Source organism: Haliotis rubra, unplaced genomic scaffold (assembly GCF_003918875.1).
Source record: "Haliotis rubra isolate DU_JTF1 unplaced genomic scaffold, ASM391887v1 Scf61, whole genome shotgun sequence".
NCBI lineage: Eukaryota > Metazoa > Mollusca > Gastropoda > Lepetellida > Haliotidae > Haliotis > Haliotis rubra.
Genome location: NW_025767313.1, coordinates 557,882 through 583,147, shown reverse-complemented (window position 1 = coordinate 583,147; position 25,266 = coordinate 557,882). Strand labels below are relative to the sequence as shown.

The 25,266-nt window shown below is 41.9% G+C and overlaps 3 protein-coding genes across 3 annotated transcripts; 1 reads left to right on the top strand and 2 right to left on the bottom strand.

Annotated features, from left to right (window-relative positions):
- The first annotated feature begins 886 nt into the window (after window positions 1-886).
- On the top strand, window positions 887-14,059 carry LOC124255867 (solute carrier family 22 member 6-A-like). Its single transcript, XM_046689810.1, has 10 exons — window positions 887-978; window positions 2,584-2,981; window positions 4,206-4,436; window positions 5,325-5,521; window positions 5,829-6,062; window positions 6,461-6,595; window positions 10,414-10,502; window positions 11,029-11,149; window positions 12,954-13,026; window positions 13,743-14,059. Exons 2-10 carry the CDS (start codon window positions 2,598-2,600, stop codon window positions 13,920-13,922), a joined length of 1,644 nt encoding a protein of 547 aa, XP_046545766.1. The 5' UTR covers window positions 887-978; window positions 2,584-2,597; the 3' UTR covers window positions 13,923-14,059.
- A 6,634-nt stretch (window positions 14,060-20,693) lies between these two features.
- LOC124255848 (uncharacterized PE-PGRS family protein PE_PGRS54-like) lies at window positions 20,694-23,074 on the bottom strand. The gene is made up of 3 exons (XM_046689793.1): window positions 22,785-23,074; window positions 22,065-22,754; window positions 20,694-21,303 (listed from the first exon to the last, which is right to left on the bottom strand). Exons 1-3 carry the CDS (start codon window positions 23,072-23,074, stop codon window positions 20,694-20,696), a joined length of 1,590 nt encoding a protein of 529 aa, XP_046545749.1.
- Window positions 23,075-23,421: 347 nt separating this feature from the next.
- LOC124255847 lies at window positions 23,422-23,913 on the bottom strand. Its single transcript, XM_046689792.1, has one exon. It carries the CDS (start codon window positions 23,911-23,913, stop codon window positions 23,422-23,424), a length of 492 nt encoding a protein of 163 aa, XP_046545748.1.
- Between the last annotated feature and the right edge of the window lie 1,353 nt (window positions 23,914-25,266).

The window sequence follows — 25,266 nt, the reverse complement described above, 5'->3', positions numbered from 1 at the left end:
CATTACTACCTGCAGAAAAAAAAAGAATTTTTTTGTAAAAGCAGGAAAGACAATAAATGGGAAAGGTTGTGAACAGAAAACACCCAGTAGCATCTTGATTTGGCTGGCAATAGGTGACTACTGGAACCTAGCCTTTGTATCTGCATGTTTATGTGGGATCTGTTCTAGTCTGATGGTCTTGCCTTCAGTTATTTCACACTTACTCAAACTGTACAAGATGTGTCTGTACATGTATAGAAATTATTTCAGAATTGATATTTGAACATTATTCATGTGACCTGCTTGTATGTTTAAGTGTACATTCTAAAGGGTCAAACTGCTGCCGCAGTTGTCACATGATGAGGAAGTGTACTATCTGTCCATTGAGCTTGACCTTGGAAGCATTTTCAGGTCTAGCTCTTTTTTCAGTTTGAAGTTGGGCAGGGTAGGGCAAGTGTTTGCAGAGTCTTGACAGCAGTGATCTGGAGTATTGTGTCATGAGGAGAGACACTTCTTATTGGTACAATTTCAACCTTGTAATCTTACTATGGATGTAAAATATTTTGATTTGTAAACCTCTGGAAAGTGTCGCAAACAACGTCAGCATATTTCTGATCATTTTGACTGCCCAGTTGCTTATGTTAACAATATGTTAGTGGTCTTCACATGGTTGTGGTTCAAACTTGACCCCAAGCAACCTATGCTGGACGTGAGGGGGCACCTAAACTCTGTCCGTTAAGACTTGGTGAGGGTCATCAACCCTGTTACATTAGCTGGCTGGTTGGTTATACTCCAGATAAGATATGTAACCCTATACGAGTGGTTGCATTGTGTAAACAAGTACCCAAGTAGAAGTTATGCGGTCTAGATACGGGTCCCGTAGTAAGTATCCGCACTTGAGGTGTTATTTCAACAGATAACCTAAATAGCTTCATTCCTTGCAGCCTGTGCTGTTGTAGTTTTGCAGGGAAGTTGTCGAGCTGCAGCACAAAGTGAGCGGTAAGTTGACTGTTATAACATGTGGCAGTGTCACTTTGTCAATTGTTTGCAAAAGATAATCTTTTGTCGACACAAGTGTATGTATGTAAACATGACCAAGTGAATGACAATTAAGATACTGGTTACTGTCGCGTTAGACATCCGCTCTCTTCATAGAAACTACATAAGTGCTATGTCATAGGAGTGGAAATTTAAATATTCTAATAGCTAAGTGGAAAAGTAGAGCCTTCATTAAATGTAGAAATCACCATATAAACTGGCTAGAGCTAGTTTATGAAAGGATTTACAGTGATATCAACCAGCACTTCATGGAAGGAATAGTCTCACCTTTGACATTTTTCACGTTGGGAAAGAAACATGGCAGCAGTGACAGCACAAAAACGCGAAAGTAATAGTGAACGAGGCAGTCCAGATTCGTTTAGTATATGGTGCTTTAGTGAACAGTCTCCTAATGATGCCTCTATAGTATGCTATAACCTTATGCTAGCAGTTCATTGTACCTGAAAGGTCGACACCCATTTCTATAAGAGAAAACAAACATTGTCTCCAATAAAGCGAAGCTCCAGTTCCTGTGGGTTGACTGACACCTCAAGCAAAATACTTTTCTGTGTGCAGAATAAAATAACTGTTCTGTCTCTCTTACTTTCTGTTGTGACGCCATTTTCTGATATGTGAATGAATACACACTTGGTTCAAAATACCCAAAACTGGCGAGGCTGAGGCGTTTCAATTAGTTGTGAAGACCCATAAACGTGCAAGCAATTTTACATGCATTATAATATCCCCTTGCATTCCGGTAGAGGGAGCTATCCCTATGTCAAAATTAACAGGAATGAGGTACAACATTTACATGAGATGATTAGGTTTCTTAGGTCTGTGACGCCAATTGGCAAGGTTCTGTTAATCTCGTCTTTATGACTCTCTCAATTTTTGGCATGTCAACTCCCTCGCCTCCACGTATTTGTTCAGCACACATTGTATTTCGAGGTGAGGTTGTCTTATCCTGTCACTGTGTGACGGATAGGTGTTTTGTCGATGCCCTATTCCAAGGTATATGACTGAAGTATCCTTATCCTGGGTCACGTTACATGGCGGTACATCAGCTACATAGTGTAGGTCTGTGAAAAGTCTTGTTTGTAACTTTAAGCGAAACACTGCACTTGCTTCATGTAACGTTAAGTGAAATTTATGTGTCAATATAAAAATCCGTTACACAGGTCTGAACACATCGTCTAAATACATTTGTTGTTACAATCCGAAGTATTGTCAGTATTCATCATTGTCAGTAAGCACTAGTTTCTGGCACAACTCTGCACATTGGATTTCGGTTACCTAGAGGGGTAGCCAAGTGATGGCGTTCACTCGTCACCCCGACAATCATGGTTCGATTCCCCCACATGGGCACAATGTGTGAAGCCCATTTCTGGTGTACCCCGCAGTGAAATTGTTTTAACATTGCTAAAAAGCGGCGCAAAAGCATACTCACTCACTCACTCACTCGGTTATCTAGATATATTGTTTTCCGCAGAATAAAATGAATGACCCCCCACTTAAAATCATCATCACCCCCCTAGCCATAAATTATTAACGGTCCCTTATTTGTAGAATACACACTGGAAATGGCCACCATGGAGAAGCCTGGAGCCACAAATGACAAGGTGTCACCGCTGAGTGTAAAGATGGATGAACTAATTGGCGAGTTGGGAAAAACAGGAAGATTCCAAATACTTGTCTTCATCCTGCTCTGTTTCAACTACTGCCCGCTGGTGTTTAACCACGTCATCATGGCGTTCTTTGGCGCTCGGATTACACACACCTGTCACGCCGTCGGAAATATCTCTTTCTTTTTTCATAATTCTATCAATAAGACAGTTATTGGTCAAGAATATGGAGAGTGTGACACAAGACTCTTCCTGGAAGATGGTGTCAACCTCACCCTGGACTGTAAGCCAGGCCAATGGACGTATGACACGGATGGAAGGGAGACAACTATTGGGACGGAGGTACAGGATAATAACACCACATGAGGCTCTTAAAGTAACTGTCCTTAACAAAACCAAAAACTTTTTACAATGTACACAATACATGGTGATAATTTAATGCATGGTTGCATACAAAGAGCTGTGTTAGACTTCCTCGTTAAAACGGGGAAGTAAGACATAATTTAACTGAACATAAATATAACAGTTTGTTAAGTGTTGGGCGCATATAGGCCTTTTGAGGCCCAAGGTCGCCCTAAAAACATTACCTACCTACCTACCTACCCACCTGCCTACCTGATAGTAACGCACTCATCGTCCCACTCCTCGTGCGTAAAAACCCTTGCTAATCGTGAAAAAATATAGCTAAATATTTTATTTTTTCACTTCAGATATTTTGTTGCACATGAGAATGATGCACATTACGCATTTCTGAAGATAAAGAATAATAATTCCTCCGACAACATGATGTTTTAGACCCATGGGAATCTTAACTCTGCCTACCATTGATGTGATGCCGGTCAACAGTCGCTAGTTCCCCCTCCACACAATATTTACGTGTATTAGATAGTGTTGGTAACACACTATCCAAAATATTAAATCAATTTTGCAGTTATTGAAAATACAATATGTCAACGCGCACGTTGATATACTTTCAACGCTAGTACAGATGACATTTCGTTTTTCTAATTGGAATGGACCAACTTTTGTTTGTAACTCATTCTAATTAAAATCTGTGGAACTGTCAGTACATCTATCATCCAAAACTGTGTTCCACAGGAGATATTGCTTGTGTGAGATCAAACGATATCTCCTAGGAAATATCGTTTTGACAGTAGATTTTGTACAATGCCCTGACAATGCTATTACGTCATGAACTTGATGACGTCACAATGCTTTGACATCGCTGTACTGCAAGTCTAATGACAGTACCGTGTTCAGATATGTACATTTTTCATTGAAAACTAATGAAGAGTGATTCTGGATGAGAAATAGAATCTCACCCTCGTGTCTTCTGATATCAAATATATCAACACTCGTTGATAAATGTTAAAATATCCTCGGTAAGCCTCGGATATTTGTAACTTGATCAACTCGTGTTGATATAATTGATATCAGAAGATACTTGGGAGAGATTCCCTATTTATCACAATAAGACTTGCTATAAAAGATTAGGCAACTATGGAATTAAAAGTTTTCAATGATTTTTGTTATTGTTAATGTAGAATTAACCCACTATATTGACAGTGGGACTTGGTATGCGATGACGACAGCCTGCGAAGCCTGGCCACGACCATCTATTTCTGTGGAGTGATGGTAGGAGGACTGCTGTTTGGGTATCTGTCCGATAGGTTTGGCCGCAGACCCATAATGCTCGCCACTCTGTATGCTCCCGTGGCCATCGGCCTTGGAATACACTTTGTGCCGTCCTACACCTGGTTTGTTTGTCTCCGATTTGTGGAAGGCATCTTTCTACAGGTACACGAAAATACATTCAAATACATGTTTGGTAAATATTCACTCATATTGTTTTTGCGATATTCATTTGAACGCGACCTCCACACTTGACATTAACATGTTGATAGAGGGGTAACTGAACAGTTTCTGACTGTGATCGTGTACATCGATGGTGTTGCCTGCTAACTATTTGTCGACATAGTCCCATCTAAGTCACATATTTCTGACAAAAGCTTCCTCTTGGTGTCCTCCACTACGGAAGAGGCTTTACTATCATTTCCATATTGCTTGCCAGACAGTTCTTTCTTCGAGTTTAGGAAGAGATGGCCATCTGACCGTGAAAAATTTGGTGAACACTTCAATGACCTTTTCCACGGCGTAAAGCCTTGATATTCTCTCTCCAGTTGCCAAATATTTGGTCTTTAATGGTCTTTCATTGGTGTTTATGTGTCTTAGCAGCTCATTGTGTAAGCTTTAACATGAAACTTTAATAGTCAGCACAAATTGATTACTTCTTCTTGCACATACCTAATTATTTGCAAGTTTCTGATTTGGTTCTAACCAAGAACAGTTTACTATGCTGAGGGTTAAAATACAATGACCGCTCTTACAGATTCCAATCGGAGATAAACACTACATATTTTAAAAATTTACTTATGCACACCGATTCATATACAGAGACAAAGTATAGCAAGCTTTATATTCAATGTAAGCAAAATGTTTCATCTCATTTTAAAGAAATACTTAGACGACAGTTGACTGATTGTTGGATCTACATACATTTAGTTTTATTATCATGTTGAAAGACTATAATATTTCCGCAGTGATGGCATCCACGGTCATAATATCGTATGCTTGTCGTACTTTAATACATCCGATATTCATTGTCATTGGTGAAATCTCTTGCAGGGTCTTCAGATAAGTACTTACGTCCTTGTAGCTGAGATGTTTGTCCCGGGCTATAGGTCTTTGGCTGGTGCCATTCTGGAATGCTTTTGGGGAGGAAGTGTCATTGCAGTTGCGGCCCTAGCATATCTCATCCGGGACTGGCGCTACATACAGCTGGCAATCAGTATACCAAGCGGTCTGGCGCTGTTTTACATATGGTAGGTGACTGAAGACGGTTACCCTCATCCATGACATCACTTGACTGAAAGCTGACGTTTAACCTTGATAGAACCTTTACAATAGAAAGAACTGGAGAAAAGGAGATTGAAAATAGCGCTACCGTATCCGTACACAATCCTGCCAGCACTAATTACTGCATACATTACGAACACTGACAAGAAGATAAGTAGTAGGGAGGAGTAAGACCCTTTCACTCTCAAACCGCTGTTATTTTTAATATGATAATGATGAACTTTTCTGAATATCATCTTAAACGGATTACCACATGTTATTGGCACCCCTCAGCGTCATACCGGAATCCTTACGCTGGATGATCATGCACGGACGACTGGACGACGCGGAGAAGTACGTCACCAAGGTAACCACCTTCAACAGGAAGGTCTTCCCCAAAGAGTCCTGGGCATCGGTGCGTTCTATGACAGAAGACAAAGAAGCGTCTTCTCAACAGCAATACACCTTCACAGATCTGTTCAAGACCCCTCAGATAAGGAAGCGAAGTATTCTCCTCTTCTACATATGGTGATTAAAATTATCTTTCGAACCTGTTTGTCTCCGAACAAGATGAAATATTAGAATGATGTGTCTGAATGAAAAGTTTACCACCTTTCACGATAAGTTGTTTACTCTTCTACATATGATGATCATAATTCTCTATTTAACCATTTTTGTCCCCGAACAAGATGAAATATTACAATGAAGTGTCTGAATAAGCTGTCGCGATAAGCTGAAATCAAAATACCATTCCACAAATACAGGTCTCTAATATGAAACCACGAATCACTCATTCAGAAATAGATTCATATTTAACATCTTCCTGTCGCAAGATTGATGAGGTTCGTTGACATTTCTTATCGCACGGAATATTTAATCATTCATTAATCTAATCGTTAATACCAATGCTGTTTATATGGATCTAGGTTTGCAGTTGCAGTTGGTTACTATGGATTAACTTTCAAGATCACATCACTGGCTGGCAACAAGTACCTCAATTTCTTCATTGGTGCCTGTGTCGAAATGCTTGCCTACCTCATGGACATTTATATCATGGTGAAGTAAGTCAAAACATCATTGTATGCCACATGGGCAATTCATGTATGTCATGATGAGTGAGTGAGTAAGTGCGCGCGTGAGGGAGTGAGGTTTTACGCCGCTTTTAGCATTATTCCAGCAATATCACTGGGACACCAGAAATGGGCTTCACACATACCGGGAATCGAACCCATGTCTTCAGCGGGACGAGCGGACGCTTTAACCATTAGGCTACCCCACCGCTCCTGTCATGATGCAACTACAGTACCGGGCAAAAGATGTATTTCATGATGAAGTAAATCACCAAGTCATGATATGCGACTCCTCTATTTATCACAACAGCTCCACTACAACGCCAAGGTCAACGCAAACATTACGGCGATTCGACTGAAGATTAGCCGCGTCTATTTGTGACCACCGATTGCTAATTTTATTTTAATGGTAACCAGTTGTCGTTTCCAAGCGTTGTGTTGCATTAAAGGTAATAACTCTTAACGTCTATGAGATTCAGTGTTTTCTCTATTCATATTTTAATTGTATTCACACCATTTTCCCTCAAATTTAATCATGGAAACTAAATGAATTAGTTTATCTGATTTAGGAATGGCAGTTATGTCATTATACAGAATATTTATTACGCAGTTGAATGTAATAGACCCGTGAAGATCCGGGTTAGAATATTGGCATTCAGTAACCCACGCTTGTCGTAAGAGGCGACTAACGGGGTCGGGTGGTCAGGCTCACTGGCTTGGTTGACACATGTGATCGGTTCCCAATTGCGCAGATCGATGCTCATGCTGTTGATCACTGGAATGTCTGGTCCAGACTCGATTATTTACAGACCGTCGACATATAGCTGGAAGATTGCTAGTGCGGCGTAAAACTGAACTAACTCACTCACTTGAAGGTTATACATCGTTACATCTTTTCTTTATGCTTACAGAAAGAATAAATATGTGTCTTAGTTTATGTGTTACATATACGACCTTCGAAACGTCATTAACCGGCCAGCGCATTCATTGAACAATAGGAATGAAATGGCCGTCAGCAAAGAAGAATACGTTTTGATATTTATCATAAAAAGCTGACCGCTTATCATTCTTTTCGTAAATTGAATGCAGTGCCAACATGCTGGTACCATAAGCGTCACTGGTGTGTAAAGTTAAGCCGGGTTTCTTGCTATCCATTATATTTTATGAATATTTTTTATGAACAGTATTTATTCGCCAATCCGCACCATCTCCAATCAGTCAAAACTCGGTGGCGTTGTCTGTACCGTCTGTGCACAGGTATCCCGATTGAAAGCAAAACACATTTGTTTAAACGATTACCTAGCCTTTATTTGTGCATAATTAAGTCGCTTAACCTCATTACTGATATATATATCCCGATAGGTCTTCCTTACGTCCTTTACTGGGATATCAGTGAAGTCAGTATACACCCCGATAGGTCTTCCTTACGTCCTTCACTAGGATATCAGTGAAGTCAGTATACACCCCGATAGATCTTCCTTACATCCTTCACTAGGATATAAGTGAAGTCAGTATACACCCCGATAGGTCTTCCTTACGTCCTTCACTAGGATATCAGTGAAGTCAGTATACACCCCGATAGGTCTTCCTTACATCCTTCACTGGGATATCATAGAAGTCAGTATACACCCCGATAGGTCTTCCTTAAATCCTTCACTAGGATATCAGTGAAGTCAGTATACACCCCGATATGTCTTCCTTACGTCCTTCGGGGGCGGTGGGGTAGAGTAGTGGTTAAAACGTTGGCTCGTCACGCCGAAGACCCGGGTTCGAATCCCCACATGGGTACAATGTGTGAAGCCCATTTCTGGTGTCCCCCGCCGTGATGTTGCTGGAATATTGCTAAAAGCATCGTAAAACCAAACGCAGTCAGTCAGTCAGTCCTTACATCCTTCACTGGGATATCAGTGAAGTCAGTATACACCCGATAGGTCTTCCTTACGTCCTTCACTGGGATATCAGTGAAGTCAGTATACACCCGATAGGTCTTCCTTACGTCCTTCACTGGGATATCAATGAAGTCAGTATACACCCGATAGGTCTTCCTTACATCCTTCACTGGGATATCAGTGAAGTCAGTATACACCCCGATAGGTCTTCCTTACGTCCTTCACTGGGATATCAGTGAAGTCAGTATACACCCGATAGGTCTTCCTTACATCCTTCACTGGGATATCAGTGAAGTCAGTATACACCCCGATATGTCTTCCTTACGTCCTTCACTGGGATATCAGTGAAGTCAGTATACACCCGATAGGTCTTCCTTACATCCTTCACTGGGATATCAGTGAAGTCAGTATACACCCCGATAGGTCTTCCTTACGTCCTTCACTAGGATATCAGTGAAGTCAGTATACACCCGATAGGTCTTCCTTACATCCTTCACTGGGATATCAGTGAAGTCAGTATACACCCCGATAGGTCTTCCTTACGTCCTTCACTAGGATATCAGTGAAGTCAGTATACACCCCGATAGGTCTTCCTTACATCCTTCACTGGGATATCATAGAAGTCAGTATACACCCCGATAGGTCTTCCTTAAATCCTTCACTAGGATATCAGTGAAGTCAGTATACACCCCGATATGTCTTCCTTACGTCCTTCGGGGGCGGTGGGGTAGAGTAGTGGTTAAAACGTTGGCTCGTCACGCCGAAGACCCGGGTTCGAATCCCCACATGGGTACAATGTGTGAAGCCCATTTCTGGTGTCCCCCGCCGTGATGTTGCTGGAATATTGCTAAAAGCATCGTAAAACCAAACGCAGTCAGTCAGTCAGTCCTTACATCCTTCACTGGGATATCAGTGAAGTCAGTATACACCCGATAGGTCTTCCTTACGTCCTTCACTGGGATATCAGTGAAGTCAGTATACACCCGATAGGTCTTCCTTACGTCCTTCACTGGGATATCAATGAAGTCAGTATACACCCGATAGGTCTTCCTTACATCCTTCACTGGGATATCAGTGAAGTCAGTATACACCCCGATAGGTCTTCCTTACGTCCTTCACTGGGATATCAGTGAAGTCAGTATACACCCGATAGGTCTTCCTTACATCCTTCACTGGGATATCAGTGAAGTCAGTATACACCCGATAGGTCTTCTTTACATCCTTCACTAGGATATCAGTGAAGTCAGTATACACCCGATAGGTCTTCCTTACGTCCTTCACTGGGATATCAATGAAGTCAGTATACAAAAGATAGGTCTTCCTTACATCCTTCACTGGGATATCAGTGAAGCCAGTATACACCCCGATAGGTCTTCCTTACGTCCTTCACTAGGATATCAGTGAAGTCAGTATACACCCGATAGGTCTTCCTTACATCCTTCACTGGGATATCAGTGATGTCAGTATACACCCCGATAGGTCTTCCTTACGTCCTTCACTAGGATATCAGTGAAGTCAGTATACACCCGATAGGTCTTCCTTACATCCTTCACTGGGATATCAGTGAAGTCAGTATACACCCCGATAGGTCTTCCTTACGTCCTTCACTAGGATATCAGTGAAGTCAGTATACACCCCGATAGGTCTTCCTTACATTCTTCACTAGGATATCCGTGGGGGCGGTGGGGTAGCCTAGTGGTTAAAGCGTTGGCTCGTCACGCCGAAGACCCGGGTTCGATTCCCCACATGGGCACAATGTGTTAAGCCCATTTCTGGTATCCCCCGCCGTGATGTTGCTGGAATATTGCTAAAAGCGGCGTAAAACCATACTCAGGCAGGTCAGGCAGGGATATCCGTGAAGTCAGTATACACCCCTATTTCTTGGCCTTTTTTGTGGATTGAATATGTTGTACATTACAGGGTTAAGCGAAGAGTTGCGATCATTTCCTTTGCCTTGCTGGCTGCTGTGACGTGCATCATAGCAGGGGCGTTGCCACCAGGAGAGACGGGTAATACTGGCACCTTGCGTCCCCGTTCTACACCCAGCAACATCACTTTATATCACCCACATTGTTGTCACATATATTTTCGGCATACAAACTTGATGCAAAACAATTAGTTTTGTGTGCAAAAACATACATTATGTTGAAAAATCAATGATAAAGTGATAGATGACAAAGATCTACGCCTAGAATTATAACATAAAGACAGTTAAAACACAAAACACAAACTTTTTCTCGGTCTCTCTTACCTACCTTTATTTTAGTACTCGTTGTACCCATTCGTTAGAAGGTTAGAGTCGCCAAGCTAGTGCAAAACTGACCATTGGAGAGCAAGAGGAATGATCGAGACTTGAAATAACCAACCCATCTTTCCATATCCCATTATGTAGAAATTAGGTAAAATCTCTAGTTTGTTCATTGTAAAGCAGCGGCAATCCATTTGCCTTCTTTTTCAGTCACGTGTAATCTTTATACCTGAATTAAAATCAATGAAATATACCACGGCTGCACAAAACGTATGTTTGTTTTTTAGATTCCGGTGTTGACATGACTCTCGTATCAACTGGTTTCGCCATAGTTGGACGATTCGCTGTGGGTGGACTGTTCAGTTTGATATTCATGTATACGTCTGAAGTGTACCCAACTGTCATCAGGTGAGACGGTCTCTTTAGTCGTATATAAACTGTGACAAACATAGGGGATTGCGTAAATCATCAAGACATATCTTGGACATGATATGATTATATCCGCTGGGAAGTAGGCGATCAGATTTAAAGGGTTCCATTGGCTGGTGTGATGAGATGGTGGCGCAATGGGTCGTTAAAGAGGGTTGTCATATTCAGAATTTGCATTTTGCAACCAGCGTCACTAACATCGGGTAATATCACTTCCCTTGGCCAGACAATGTCGTCTTGATCCATGTTGTTCCACTCATCGGTAAGAGCAGAGCCGAGTTCTTTCAGTTCGCACTCAGTGGTGGAATAACTTTGAAGTTGTCATGTACGCTGCCAAAGATGTCCCAGACCAATTCACTGAGGGAAAAAGGACAAGGTTGACACGGATAGTTTGCTGTTGGAGAAATTGGGACACAAATCCGATTAACACGAGAAGTAACGTAGTGAAAGTTGAAACGCTGCGCAAATGGCAACATGAATGATGCAATGATACTGTCGCAATAGCGCTGGGCCCCGCCCCCAAACAACCCGTCATGCTGTATGACTTTAATGTCCATGAAGACTCGTAGGCTGGGCCCCGCCCCCCAACAACCCATCATGCTGTATGACTTTAATGTCCATGAAGACTCGTAGGCTGGGCCCCGCCCCCCAACAACCCATCATGCTGTATGACTTTAATGTCCATGAAGACTCGTAGGCTGGGCCCCGCCCCCCAACAACCCATCATGCTGTATGACTTTAATGTCCATGAAGACTCGTAGGCTGGGCCCCGCCCCCCAACAACCCATTATGCTGTATGACTTTAATGTCCATGAAGACTCGTAGGCACCATGTTCGTTTCTTTCCGTCATTGAAGTCGACAATGAACCTCAATTCATCAGAAAACATCATCGATTATATCAGGGTTGACGTTTCCTTCACCACTGACACCTCTGATGCAAGTGACGTACAGGACGTTGTGGGATGACAGGTGGATGTCGTGCACTCAGATGCAATCCGTGCAGACAACTTTGCTGTGTGCACCCTGTCCCGATTTCCTAATTGTTTCTTCATTGTTCCGACATCTGGCTGGAGTGGTTGCCCTTGAGCCTATTGAGCGGCTCATCAGGTGATATGATGTATTTAGTTGTATACATCTGCATCAGGTGATATGATGTATTTAGTTGTATACATCTGCATCAGGTGAAATGATGTATTTAGTTGTATACATCTGCATCAGGTGAAATGATGTATTTAGTTGTATACATCTGCATCAGGTGATATGATGTATTTAGTTGTATACATCTGCATCAGGTGAAATGATGTATTTAGTTGTATACATCTGCATCAGGTGATATGATGTATTTAGTTGTATACATCTGCATCAGGTGATATGATGTATTTAGTTGTATACATCTGCATCAGGTGAAATGATGTATTTAGTTGTATACATCTGCGTACAACTAAATACATCATTTCACCTGATGCAGATATATACAACTAAATACATCATTTCACTTGATGAGCCGCTCAGGACGCTGAAGCGTACAGGACAGACAGTGATCACATTAGTGAGGCTGACAGAAAACAAGATGGCGAGTAGAGAGGAACATCATATAAAATGTAACACTAAAAGAACACCCAATATTATACATTTTATATAAGGTTATAACCTTTTGTCTCACTAGTCGTAAATAAATGATGACTTGTTGCCTATGTTATCTAACACTGCTTCTCACTGAATGTTAATTACGCGTTAATGTATGAAATAATTATTACTGACAAAATGTTTGTGTCGTTGTAGAAATATTGGTATGGGCACGTGCGCATTTTGGACTCGTGTGGGTGGAGTTGTTGCACCACAGATAAACAGATTGGTACGTGCAGAGTTTAAATACAATCATATAGTTCTCTCACTTTACATTTACGTCTTCGTGAGCAAGAATACCACGTTTGGCGTAGGCACAGCAAAACTTAATATGTGTGTTCACATAACCTCCAAGTTGTTATAACCAGTTCGTTGTTAGCGGGGTGGTGGGGTAGCGTAGTGGTTAAAGCGTTCGCTCGTCACGCTGAAGACCATGGTTCGATTCCCCACATGGGTACAATGTGTGAAGCCCATTTCTGGTGTCCCCCATCGTGATATTGCTGGAATATTGCTAAAGGCCGCGTAAAAATAGACTCACTCACTGTAAGCGGTTTTCCTGATTGTCAGGATTTCCTGATTCCACGAGTGAAGTGTGTAAAGAATGACGAAAATTCACTTCAGATATTCCAAATGTTTGCTACATGCACGTCATGAAAAATAGCAAAACCCTTATAGGGAAAGAGTTCCTTCCGTTCCCCCACTTCTTTCTTCCTCAGATTAACGCAGATAGGTAACACAACCTGGTTCGACCCTACATGTTGTTATTAATTTTGGGGCTTTTAGTTATTTTTGTGAGTTCTCTAGTAATTGTTGTGTTAGGTTTTGTTAATAATTTTAGTATATATTAATTTATAAATATTATTTGGGATTGGGGAACGGGAGGAACTCTTACCCCTTATAGTTTGTTGTGAAGGTGTATGAATTAGTCACACCATCTATCTACAGGGTCAGCACACGTCCGAGGCTGCCCCCATCATTGTGTTCGGCGTCATGACCGTCATTGTCGCAGTCGCCACATTCTTCCTACCAGAGACCCACCAGAGGAAACTTCCAAATACCATCCAAGAAGTGGAAGATCCAGCCGAAATCACCCCAACTCCTGTCTTTGTTGAAACAAGGATGTGACAGTATGATTAGTTTATATGTTGACCTCTTTGAAGAGACATTCATAACAGTTTGAGTTGATATTCATTCAAAGGAATCTGTACGGGGTTGTTGCCTTTTCTAACAAAATGACTTCATGATAAAATGGCATTTTCTTAGTCAGTGTTATTTCTTCGTGGAATACTTAATTTGAGTTGCTGTGGTGGCGGTGGTGTTCTGTGTAATCAGTCACAAAGACTAATTTACTCTTCGACTGAAGGCTTGAAACGGGTTAAGCGTGACGTCTACAAGCTTATCAGGGATTTAAAACGTTATATTTAGTCAGTTTAGTGTCAACTACAAAATATACATTAATCGCATCCAGTAATCTATAGAAATTATAGCACAACCGTCTCGGTAATGAAGTTTCCCCCAACCATTCCTGTTTACATTAACTCTTGTTGCCCTCTTGTTGACTGTGTTGTGCTGGATAAAGAATAACTGACCCCACTTGGACGTGTGCGTGCTGTGTATACCGATTGCTGAATACCCGACGTTTGAGACAAAATTTCCGCTTGTGATCTGTTTGTGTATTGTGTTTGCGATTTGTGATAATTAAATGTGGTGAACTTCAAACCTTCTTTGAGTACAGGTTTTAGCTGCTTCATCTTATCACAGCGGCTGTGATGAGGATGGAATTCTGTTACATCCAACACAGCCTCTGGCCCTGGCAACACAAACAATGGTGTCCAGGCATTGTCATGGATTATTGACAACGTCATTGATTGCTGATAATTCCCTCTCCCCTCTATCACTATACGATTGATTGCTGGAGTATAATGCCAATTCTACAAACCTTGCGTAATGGATTCGTCAAGCTCGACTAGCCTCTTCAATATGCAGCCGATGATAAGCTGTCTGTGGAGACAGAACGTAGGTGCCAGGAATGCTCCAGTGGAAGTAATGTCTAAACATTGGCACACTATCTCGCTAATTATTCTTCAGTAGCATAAAACTCAATCCCGGACTAAGAGTAAGGTTATGTTATATTGCGGTGATACCCACATTGTGGTTGCCGTATGTACACGAAACAGGGGTTTCCAGAAATATATGATCCTCTACATGAAAATTAAGGTTGTGTATATGATCCTCTTCATGAAGGTTGTGTATATGATCTTCTACATGAAGGTTGTGTATATGATCTTCAACGTGAAGGTTGTGTATATGATCCTCTTCATGAAGGGTGTGTATATGATCCTTTTCATGAAGGCTGTGTATATGATCCTCTACATGAAGGTGTGTAAATGATCCTCTTCATGAAGGTTGTGTATATGATCCTCTTCATGAAGGGTGTGTATATGATCTTCAACGTGAAGGTTGTGTATATATGATCCTCTTCATGAAGGTTGTGTATATGATCTTCAACGAGAGGGTTGTGTATATGATCCTCTTCATGAAGGTTGTGTATATGATCTTCAACGTGAAGGTTGTGTATATGATCTTCAACGAGAGGGTTGTGTATATGATCCTCTTCATGAAGGTTGTGTATATGATCCTCTTCATGAAGGTTGTGTATATGATCTTCAACGTGAAGGTTGTGTATATGATCCTCTTCATGAAGGTTGTGTATATGATCCTCTACATGAAGGTTGTGTATATGATCCTCTACATGAAGGGTGTGTATATGATGACTCTGTGTATATGAAGGTGTATATATGATCTTCAACGTGAAGGTTGTGTGTATATGATCCTGTATATGATGAAGGGCCGTGGTCAACGTGAAGGTTGTATAAGGTGATACCTCTACATGAAGGGTGTGTAAATGATACTCTACATGAAGGTTGTGTATATGATCCTCTCAACATGAAGGTTGTGATACTCTTGAAGGGTGTGTATGAAGGTTGTGTAAATGATCCTCTTCATGAAGGTTGTGTAAATGATACTCTTCATGAAGGTTGTGTAAATGATACTCTTCATGAAGGTTGTGTAAATGATACTCTTCATGAAGGTTGTGTAAATGATACTCTTCATGAAGGTTGTGTAAATGATACTCTACATGAAGGGTGTGTATATGAACTTCAACGTGAAGGTTGTGTAAATGATACTCTACATGAAGGGTGTGTATATGAACTTCAACGTGAAGGTTGTGTATATGATCCTCTACATGAAGGTTGTGTATATGATCCTCTACACGAGGGTGCCGTATATACAGTACAACCAGAAACTATTGAGAATTTAAAGATTGTAATTTTCTTCTTTTTTTTCACTCATTACTCACGTATTAAATGTGAATATAAGCCGAACATAACTCCAGATTCAAAGACAGGTGAACAGTTAGTAGTTTGTCAAGTCACCATAGGCAGCAATGCAAGCTTCAATGCGGCGGGGCATACTACTGATCAAAGAAGTTAGAAAGTCGTGGTCCATGCTGTCCCAATATCGGACCACCTCTTTTTTCATTTCAGCAATATTTGTCAGATTTTTCTTATTGACACTTTCCTTCATAAGTCCCCAAACATTTTCTATTGGATTTAGTTCAGGGCTATAGCTTGGCCAATCTAATAATGTCATATTTTGGGTCCGAAACCAGGCCTGTCAATGCTTTGAACGATGCTTTGGGTCGTTGTCCTGCTGGAAAATCCAAAAATTTCCATAAAACACGTGAGCAGATGGAAGTAAATGTCCCTCGAGAATATCTGTGTACCGCTCACTGTTCATATTCCCTTCAAGTACACAGAGGGGCGTTGACCCTAACACAGATATGCCACCCCACACGTTAAATTCGGACTGTACTTTGGACGCTGATACAAAGGTATTTCAGTTTGTTTGGTCCAGAATTTCAGTGTATTAGAAAACAGCCACACATAACTTTCATCTGTCCCAGTTAAAATTTCTATGCTGTAAGCACCAGTTCAACCTTCGGTCCTTTTGTTCAGGTTTCGTGATCGGTGATGGAATTCCGCGACTTTTGTGCCAACCCATTGCATGCAGCTCAGTTCTAATTGTCTCCTTACAAACAGCCACAGTTCCTCTATCAATCATATCCAGCCTTAAGTTTTCTAAACTCCTTCGGTTGTTTTTAGAAACAACAATACCAAGCCGCCCCGTCACCGACAGTTAATTTTCTGGGCCTACTTGCGCCTCCCTGGTGCTCAATGCCATATCCATTTGCAATATTTTTCAAAACACGATAAACAGTGGACAAGGGGATGCCTGTTCTACTTGAAATCACTTTAGCTGATCTGATGTACTTGTTACAATACTCTAAAATCAACTTCCTCTTCTCTAAATCATCCATACTGAGGATCACTGAAAATGTCGTCTGCTAGCAAGTAAACAGAGGAGGATAACTCTTCACAAACTAACGAAAAAGGATTAACGGAGTTGTCTCTCTTGAATGAAACCAATCACTTGATAGCTGGTCAAGGTTGTTTATACTAGAAATCCAATTAAACATATTCCTAAAATTCGCAATAATTTCTGGTCATACTATAATCCTCTTCATGAAGATTGTGTATATGATCTTCAACGTGAAGGTTGTGTAGATGATCCTCTACACGAAGGTTGTGTTGATGATCCTCTACATGAAGGTTGTGTAGATGATCCTCTACATGAAGGTCGTATATATGATTCTCTTCATGAAGGTTGTGTATATGATCCCGTACATGAAGGTCGTATTTTTATGATCTTTAACGTGAATGTTGTATATATGATCCTCTACACATGGGTGCCGTATATAATCCCCTTCATGAAGGTGGTGTACACCTGGGTAGTCTATGCAATCGTCTTTACCTGGGCGATGTATTATTTATTCTCCGTATCATGATTGTGTATATGATCCTCTATATCAGGGTGGTGTATATGATCCTCTATATCAGGGTGGTGTATATGATCCTCTATATCAGGATGGTGTATGTGTTCCTCTATATCAGTGTGGTGTATATGGTCCTCTATATCAGGGTGGTGTATGTGATCCTCTATATCAGGGTGGTGTATGTGATCCTCTATATCAGGGTAGTGTATGTGATCCTCTATATCAGGGTGGTGTATATGGTCCTCTATATCAGGGTGGTGTATGTGATACTCTATATCAGGGTGGTGTATGTGATCCTCTATATCAGGGTGGTGTATGTAATCCTTTATATCAGGGTGGTGTATGTAATCCTCTATATCAGGGTGGTGTATGTAATCCTCTATATCAGGGTGGTGTAGGTAATCCTCTATATCAGGGTGGTGTATATGGTCCTCTATATCAGGGTGGTGTATGTAATCCTCTATATCAGGGTGGTGTTTGTGATCCTCTATATCAGGGTGGTGTATGTGATCCTCTATATCAGGGTGGTGTATGTAATCCTCTATATCAGGGTGGTGTATGTAATCCTCTATATCAGGGTGGTGTATATGGTCCTCTATATCAGGGTGGTGTATGGTCCTCTATATCAGGGTGGTGTATGTAATCCTCTATATCAGGGTGGTGTTTGTGATCCTCTATATCAGGGTGGTGTATGTGATCCTCTATATCAGGGTGGTGTATGTAATCCTCTATATCAGGGTGGTGTATGTAATCCTCTATATCAGGGTGGTGTATATGGTCCTCTATATCAGGGTGGTGTATGTAATCCTCTATATCAGGGTGGTGTTTGTGATCCTCTATATCAGGGTGGTGTATGTGATCCTCTATATCAGGGTGGTGTATGTAATCCTCTATATCAGGGTGGTGTATGTAATACTCTATATCAGGGTGGTGTATGTAATCCTCTATATCAGGGTGGTGTATGTAATCCTCTATATCAGGGTGGTGTATATGATCCTCTATATCAGGGTGGTGTATGTAATCCTCCACATGATGGTGGTGTATATGGTCCTCTACATCTGGGTATTGTATATGATCCTCTACACCTGGGCGATGTATTATTCTCTGTATCGGGATGATGTACACGACTCTATGTCGGGGTGGCGCATGTGAAAATATACATCTGGGTATGATGCTCTATATCAGAGTGGAATACATTTGGATGGTACATGTGACCATATTGAGCAGTGGGTTATTTATGGCCCTCTGTGTTATGGTTGTGTAACCTGATGGTCTTCACTAGGGGTACTATATGTGATGCACGATACCAGGGTTGAATAAATGATTCTCCATATCCGGAGGTTTTCAAATATGTTTTTCAGTAATTTTGCATCGGTGATGAACACTTGTTCAAGTATAGAGACACGTTTGGGGATTTTAGGATCTGAGGATAAGTACGAATTGATCGTTCATTTGTATTGAAAATGATAAACTTTGTAACAAATTGTAACTGAGGGAAATGATTGCCATTGCGAGAGAAAAACTAATTGAACCTAAAAGTGACGTCAGATGATAAAGCCTCGTCAAAAACTGTCCAAAATATATACCTCACCGTACATAATCGATTTACGTGATACGTGATTTATTCAGAACCACATGAGCACCAGTCTCGTCCAAATCTCGCTAGTCTTCAAATGTCATTGATATTCATGTCACATCCGGACTCTAACTGTTCATAGATCCGGGTATTCAGCGATGTCCCTTGTTGTATATATTGATTTTCCTTCAGCACATGTTGTCATAGCGACACATAACTGTCTTTGAATTATTCAAGGCTTTTCCAGTTCAAGGCAATTACAAATTACGTACCTAAGGTAAGCGCGTCCTGAAGCATTGCCCGGTCCGCATATACCAGCCTTTCTGTTGGAACTAAACACCAAAAATCAATATGCTTTTGTATGTATATTGAACTTTTGTATTTGTAAAGGACGGTGTGTAGGTGCTCTCATGTTTAATGCATCTCTTTTGAAAAGCCACGTCGAACATGGTTTTTTATTTTACCTGAACCTCATGGAAGACGTTTAGCATTTTATCGATGAGCTATTAATGTAAATATTTATAATAGCGATATTTAAACATGGGTCGACCAAGTCTGACTTATTAGGACGATTTATTGATTCGAAAAACGATTTGGATTAACTTCCTAGTTAATTGCCTTAAATCTGATTTTCGTTTATTGAAATTGTCCAACGTTTAGAAAACTCTCATATAATTTCAATTTTACATATCCGTCAATTCATATGTACATAAAGCGGGGCGATAATGAGTTGCTGATGTAAACACAATCGCAAAATGTTCATGGTCAATATTTTATATACTGCTTTGGTACATTTACCAAACAGAGATGACATTTGTCTCTCTGTACTGAAACTGAAACACCTTAGATTGTGAGCAGCATACAATAAACCGTCCTCCAGATCGTGTGTCACTCACCCTTGTGTTCCACACCAGATCGTGTGTCACTTACCCTTGTATTCCACACCAGATCGTTTGTCACTTACCCTTTCTCCGTCATCCAGATCGTGTGTCACTCACCCTTGTGTTCCACACCAGAACGTTTGTCACTTAACCTTTCTCCGTCCACACCAGATCGTTTGTCACTTACCCTTTCTCCGTCCACACCAGATCTTTTGTCACTTACCCTTGTGTTCCACACCAGATCGTTTGTCACTTAACCTTTCTCCATCCACACCAGATCGTTTGTCACTTACCCTTTCTCCGTCCACACCAGATCGTTTGTCACTTACCCTTTCTCCGTCCACACCAGATCGTTTGTCACTTACCCTTTCTCCGTCCACACCAGATCGTTGGTCACTTAACCTTTCTCCGTCCACACCAGATCCTTTGTCACTTACCCTTTCGCCGTCCACACCAGATCCTTTGTCGCTTAACATTTCGCCGTCAACACCAGATCCTTTGTCTCTTAACATTTCGCCGCCAACACCAGATCCTTTGTCTCTTCACATTTCGCCGTCCACACCAGATCCTTTGTCTCTTAACATATCGCCGTCCATACCAGATCCTTTCTCTCTTAACATTTTGCCGTCAACACCAGATCCTTTGTTTCTTAACATTTTGCCGTTCACACCAGATCCTTTGTCGCTTAACATTTCGCCGTCAACATCAGATCCTTTGTCCCTTAACATTTCGCCGTCAACACCAGATCCTTTCTCTCTTAGCATTTCGCCGTCCACACCAGATCCTTTGTCTCTTAACATTTCGCCATCCATACCAGATCCTTTGTCCCTTAACATTTTGCTGTCCACGCCAGATCCTTTGTCTCTTAACATTTCGCCGTCCATACCAGATCCTTTCTCTCTTAACATTTCGCCGTCAACACCAAATCCTTTGTCTCTTAGCATTTCGCCATCAATACCAGATCCTTTGTCCCTTAACATTTTGCTGTCCACGCCAGATCCTTTGTCTCTTAACATTTCGCCATCCATACCAGATCCTTTGTCCCTTAACATTTTGCTGTCCACGCCAGATCCTTTGTCTCTTACCATTTCGCCGTCCATACCAGATCCTTTCTCTGTTAACATTTCGCCGTCCACACCAGATCCTTTGTCCCTTAACATTTCGCCGTCCAACACAAGATCCTCTGTGTCTTAACATTTCGCCGTCCATACCAGATCCTTTGTCTCTTAACATTTCGCCGTCCACGGCAGATCATTTGTAACTTACCCGTTTGTTCCACGCCAGATCCTTTGTCTCTTAACATTTTGCCGTCCACACCAGATCCTTTGTTTCTTAACATTTCGCCGTCCACACCAGATCCTTTGTCTCTTAACATTTCGCCGTCAACACCAGATCCTTTGTCCCTTAACATTTCGTCGTCAACACCAGATCCTTTGTCGCTTAACATTTCGCCGTCAACACCAGATCCTTTGTCTCTTAACATTTCGCCATCCATACCAGATCCTTTGTCCCTTTACATTTTGCTATCCACGCCAGATCCTTTGTCCCTTAACATTTCGCCGTCAACACCAGATCCTTTCTCTCTTAACATTTTGCTGTCCACACCAGATCCTTTGTCTCTTAACATTTCGCCATCCATACCAGATCCTTTGTCCCTGAACATTTTGCTGTCCACGCCAGATCCTTTGTCTCTTTCCGTTTTGCCGTCCACACAAGATGCTTTGTCTATTAACATTCCGCCGTCCACACCAGATCGCTTGTCTCTTAACATTTCGCCATCAACACCAGATCCTTTGTCTCTTAACGTTTCACCGTCAACACCAGATCCTTTGTCTCTTAACTTTTCGCCGTCCACACCAGATCCTTTGTCTCTTTACGTTTTGCTGTCCACACCAGATGCTTTGTCTATTTACATTTCGCCGTCCACACCAGATCCTTTTCCTCTTAACATTTTGCTGTCCACGCCAGATCCTTTGTCTCTTAACATTTCGCCGTCCATACCAGATCCTTTCTCTCTTAACATTTCGCCGTCCACACCAGATCCTTTGTCTCTTAGCATTTCGCCATCAATACCAGATCCTTTGTCCCTTAACATTTTGCTGTCCATGCCAGATCCTTTGTCTCTTAACATTTCGCCATCCATACCAGATCCTTTGTCCCTTAACATTTTGCTGTCCACGCCAGATCCTTTGTCTCTTAAAATTTCGCCGTCCATACCAGATCCTTTCTCTCTTAACATTTTGCTATCCGCGCCAGATCCTTTGTCCCTTAACATTTCGCCGTCAACACCAGATCCTTTCTCTCTTAACATTTTGCTGTCCACACCAGATCCTTTGTCTCTTAACATTTCGCCATCCATACCAGATCCTTTGTCCCTTAACATTTTGCTGTCCACGCCAGATCCTTTGTCTCTTTCCGTTTTGCCGTCCACACAAGATGCTTTGTCTATTAACATTCCGCCGTCCACACCAGATCGTTTGTCTCTTAACATTTCGCCATCAACACCAGATCCTTTGTCTCTTAACGTTTCGCCGTCAACACCAGATCCTTTGTCTCTTAACTTTTCGCCGTCCACACCAGATCCTTTGTCTCTTTCCGTTTTGCTGTCCACACCAGATGCTTTGTCTATTTACATTTCGCCGTCCACACCAGATCCTTTGCCTCTTAACATTTCGCCATCAACACCAGATCCTTTGTCTCTTAACATTTTGCCGTCCACACCTGATCCTTTGTTTCTTAACATTTTGCCGTCCACACCTGATGCTTTGTTTCTTAACATTTTGCCGTCCACACCAGATCCTTTGTCGCTTAACATTTCGCCGTCAACACCAGATCCTTTGTCCCTTAACATTTCGCCATCAACACCAGATCCTTTGTCGCTTAACATTTCGCCGTCAACACCAGATCCTTTGTCCCTTAACATTTCGCCGTCAACACCAGATCCTTTGTCTCTTAACATTTCACCATCCATACCAGATCCTTTGTCCCTTTACATTTTGCTATCCACGCCAGATCCTTTGTCTCTTAACATTTCGCCGTCAACACCAGATCCTTTGTCCCTTAACATTTCGCCGTCAATACCAGATCCTTTGTCTCTTAACATTTCGCCGTCCACGCCAGATCATTTGTAACTTACCCCTTTGTTCCTCACCAGATCTTTTATCTCTTACCCTTTTGTTCCACACAAGATCCTTTGTCTCTTAACGTTTTGCTGTCCACACCAGATGCTTTGTAACTTACCCCTTTGTTCCACACCAGATCGTTTGTCTCTTAACATTTCGCCGTCCACACCAGATCTTTTTCTCTTAACATTTGCCGTCCACACCAGATCCTTTGCCACTTACCCTTTTGTTCCGCACCAGATCCTTTGTCTCTTAACGTTTCGCCGCCCACACCAGATCCTTTGTCTCTGAACGTTCTGCCGTCCACACCAGATCCTTTGTCTCTTTCCGTTTTGCCGTCCACACCAGATCCTTTGTCTCTTAACATTTCGCCCTCAACACCAGATCCTTTGTCTCTTAACGTTTTGCCGTCCACACCAGATGCTTTGTCTATTAACATTCCGCCGTCCACACCAGATCGTTTGTCTCTTAACATTTCGCCATCAACACCAGATGCATTGTCCCTTAACATTTCGCCGTCAACACCAGATCCTTTGTCGCTTAACACTTCGCCGTCCACACCAGATCCTTTGTCCCTTAACATTTCGCCGTCAACACCAGATCCTTTGTCTCTTAACATTTCTCCTTTGTCTCTTAACATTTCGCCGTCCACATTTCGCCGTCAATGCCAGATCCTTTGTCCCTTAAACATTTCGCCGATCAAACATTTCCAGATCCTTTGTCTCATTTCGCCGTCAACACCAGATCCTTTGTCGCTTACATTTCGCCGTCAACACCAGATCCATTTCGCCATCCATACCAGATCCTTTGTCCCTTTACATTTTGCTATCCACGCCAGATCCTTTGTCTCTTAACATTTCGCCGTCAACACCAGATCCTTTGTCCCTTAACATTTCGCCGTCAACACCAGATCCTCTGTGTCTTAACATTTCGCCGTCAATACCAGATCCTTTGTCTCTTAACATTTCGCCGTCCACGCCAGATCATTTGTAACTTACCCCTTTGTTCCACACCAGATCTTTTATCTCTTACCCTTTTGTTCCACACAAGATCCTTTGTCTCTTAACGTTTTGCTGTCCACACCAGATGCTTTGTAACTTACCCCTTTGTTACACACCAGATCGTTTGTCTCTTAACATTTCGCCGTCCACACCAGATCGTTTTCTCTTAACATTTCGCCGTCCACACCAGATCCTTTGCCACTTACCCTTTTGTTCCGCACCAGATCCTTTGTCTCTTAACGTTTCGCCGTCAACACCAGATCCTTTGTCTCTTAACGTTTCGCCGTCAACACCAGATCCTTTGTCACTTAACGTTCTGCCGTCCACACCAGATCCTTTGTCTCTTTCCGTTTTGCCGTCCACACCAGATGCTTTGTCTCTTAACATTTCGCTGTCAACACCAGATCCTTTGTCTCTTAACATTTCGCCATCAACACCAGATCCTTTGTCTCTTAACGTTTTGCCGTCCACACCAGATCCTTTGTCTCTTTCCGTTTTGCCGTCCACACCAGATGCTTTGTCTCTTAACATTCCGCCGTCAACACCAGATCGTTTGTCTCTTAACATTTTGCCATCAACACCAGATCCTTTGTCTCTTAACGTTTCGCCGTCAACACCAGATCCTTTGTCTCTTAACTTTTTGCCGTCCACACCAGATCCTTTGTCTCTTTCCGTTTTGCCGTCCACACCAGATCCTTTGTCTATTTACATTTCGCCGTCCACACCAGATGCTTTGCCTCTTAACATTTCGCCATCAACACCAGATTCTTTGTCTATTAACATTTCGCCGTCCATACCAGATCCTTTGTCTCTTACCCTTTGGTTCCACATCAGATTCTTTGTCTCTTAACATTTCGCCGTCCACACCAATCCTTTGTCTCTTACCCTTTTGTTCCACATCAGATCGTTTGTCTCTTAACGTTTCGCCGTCAACACCAATCCTTTGTCTCTTACCCTTTTGTTCCACATCAGATCGTTTGTCTCTTAACGTT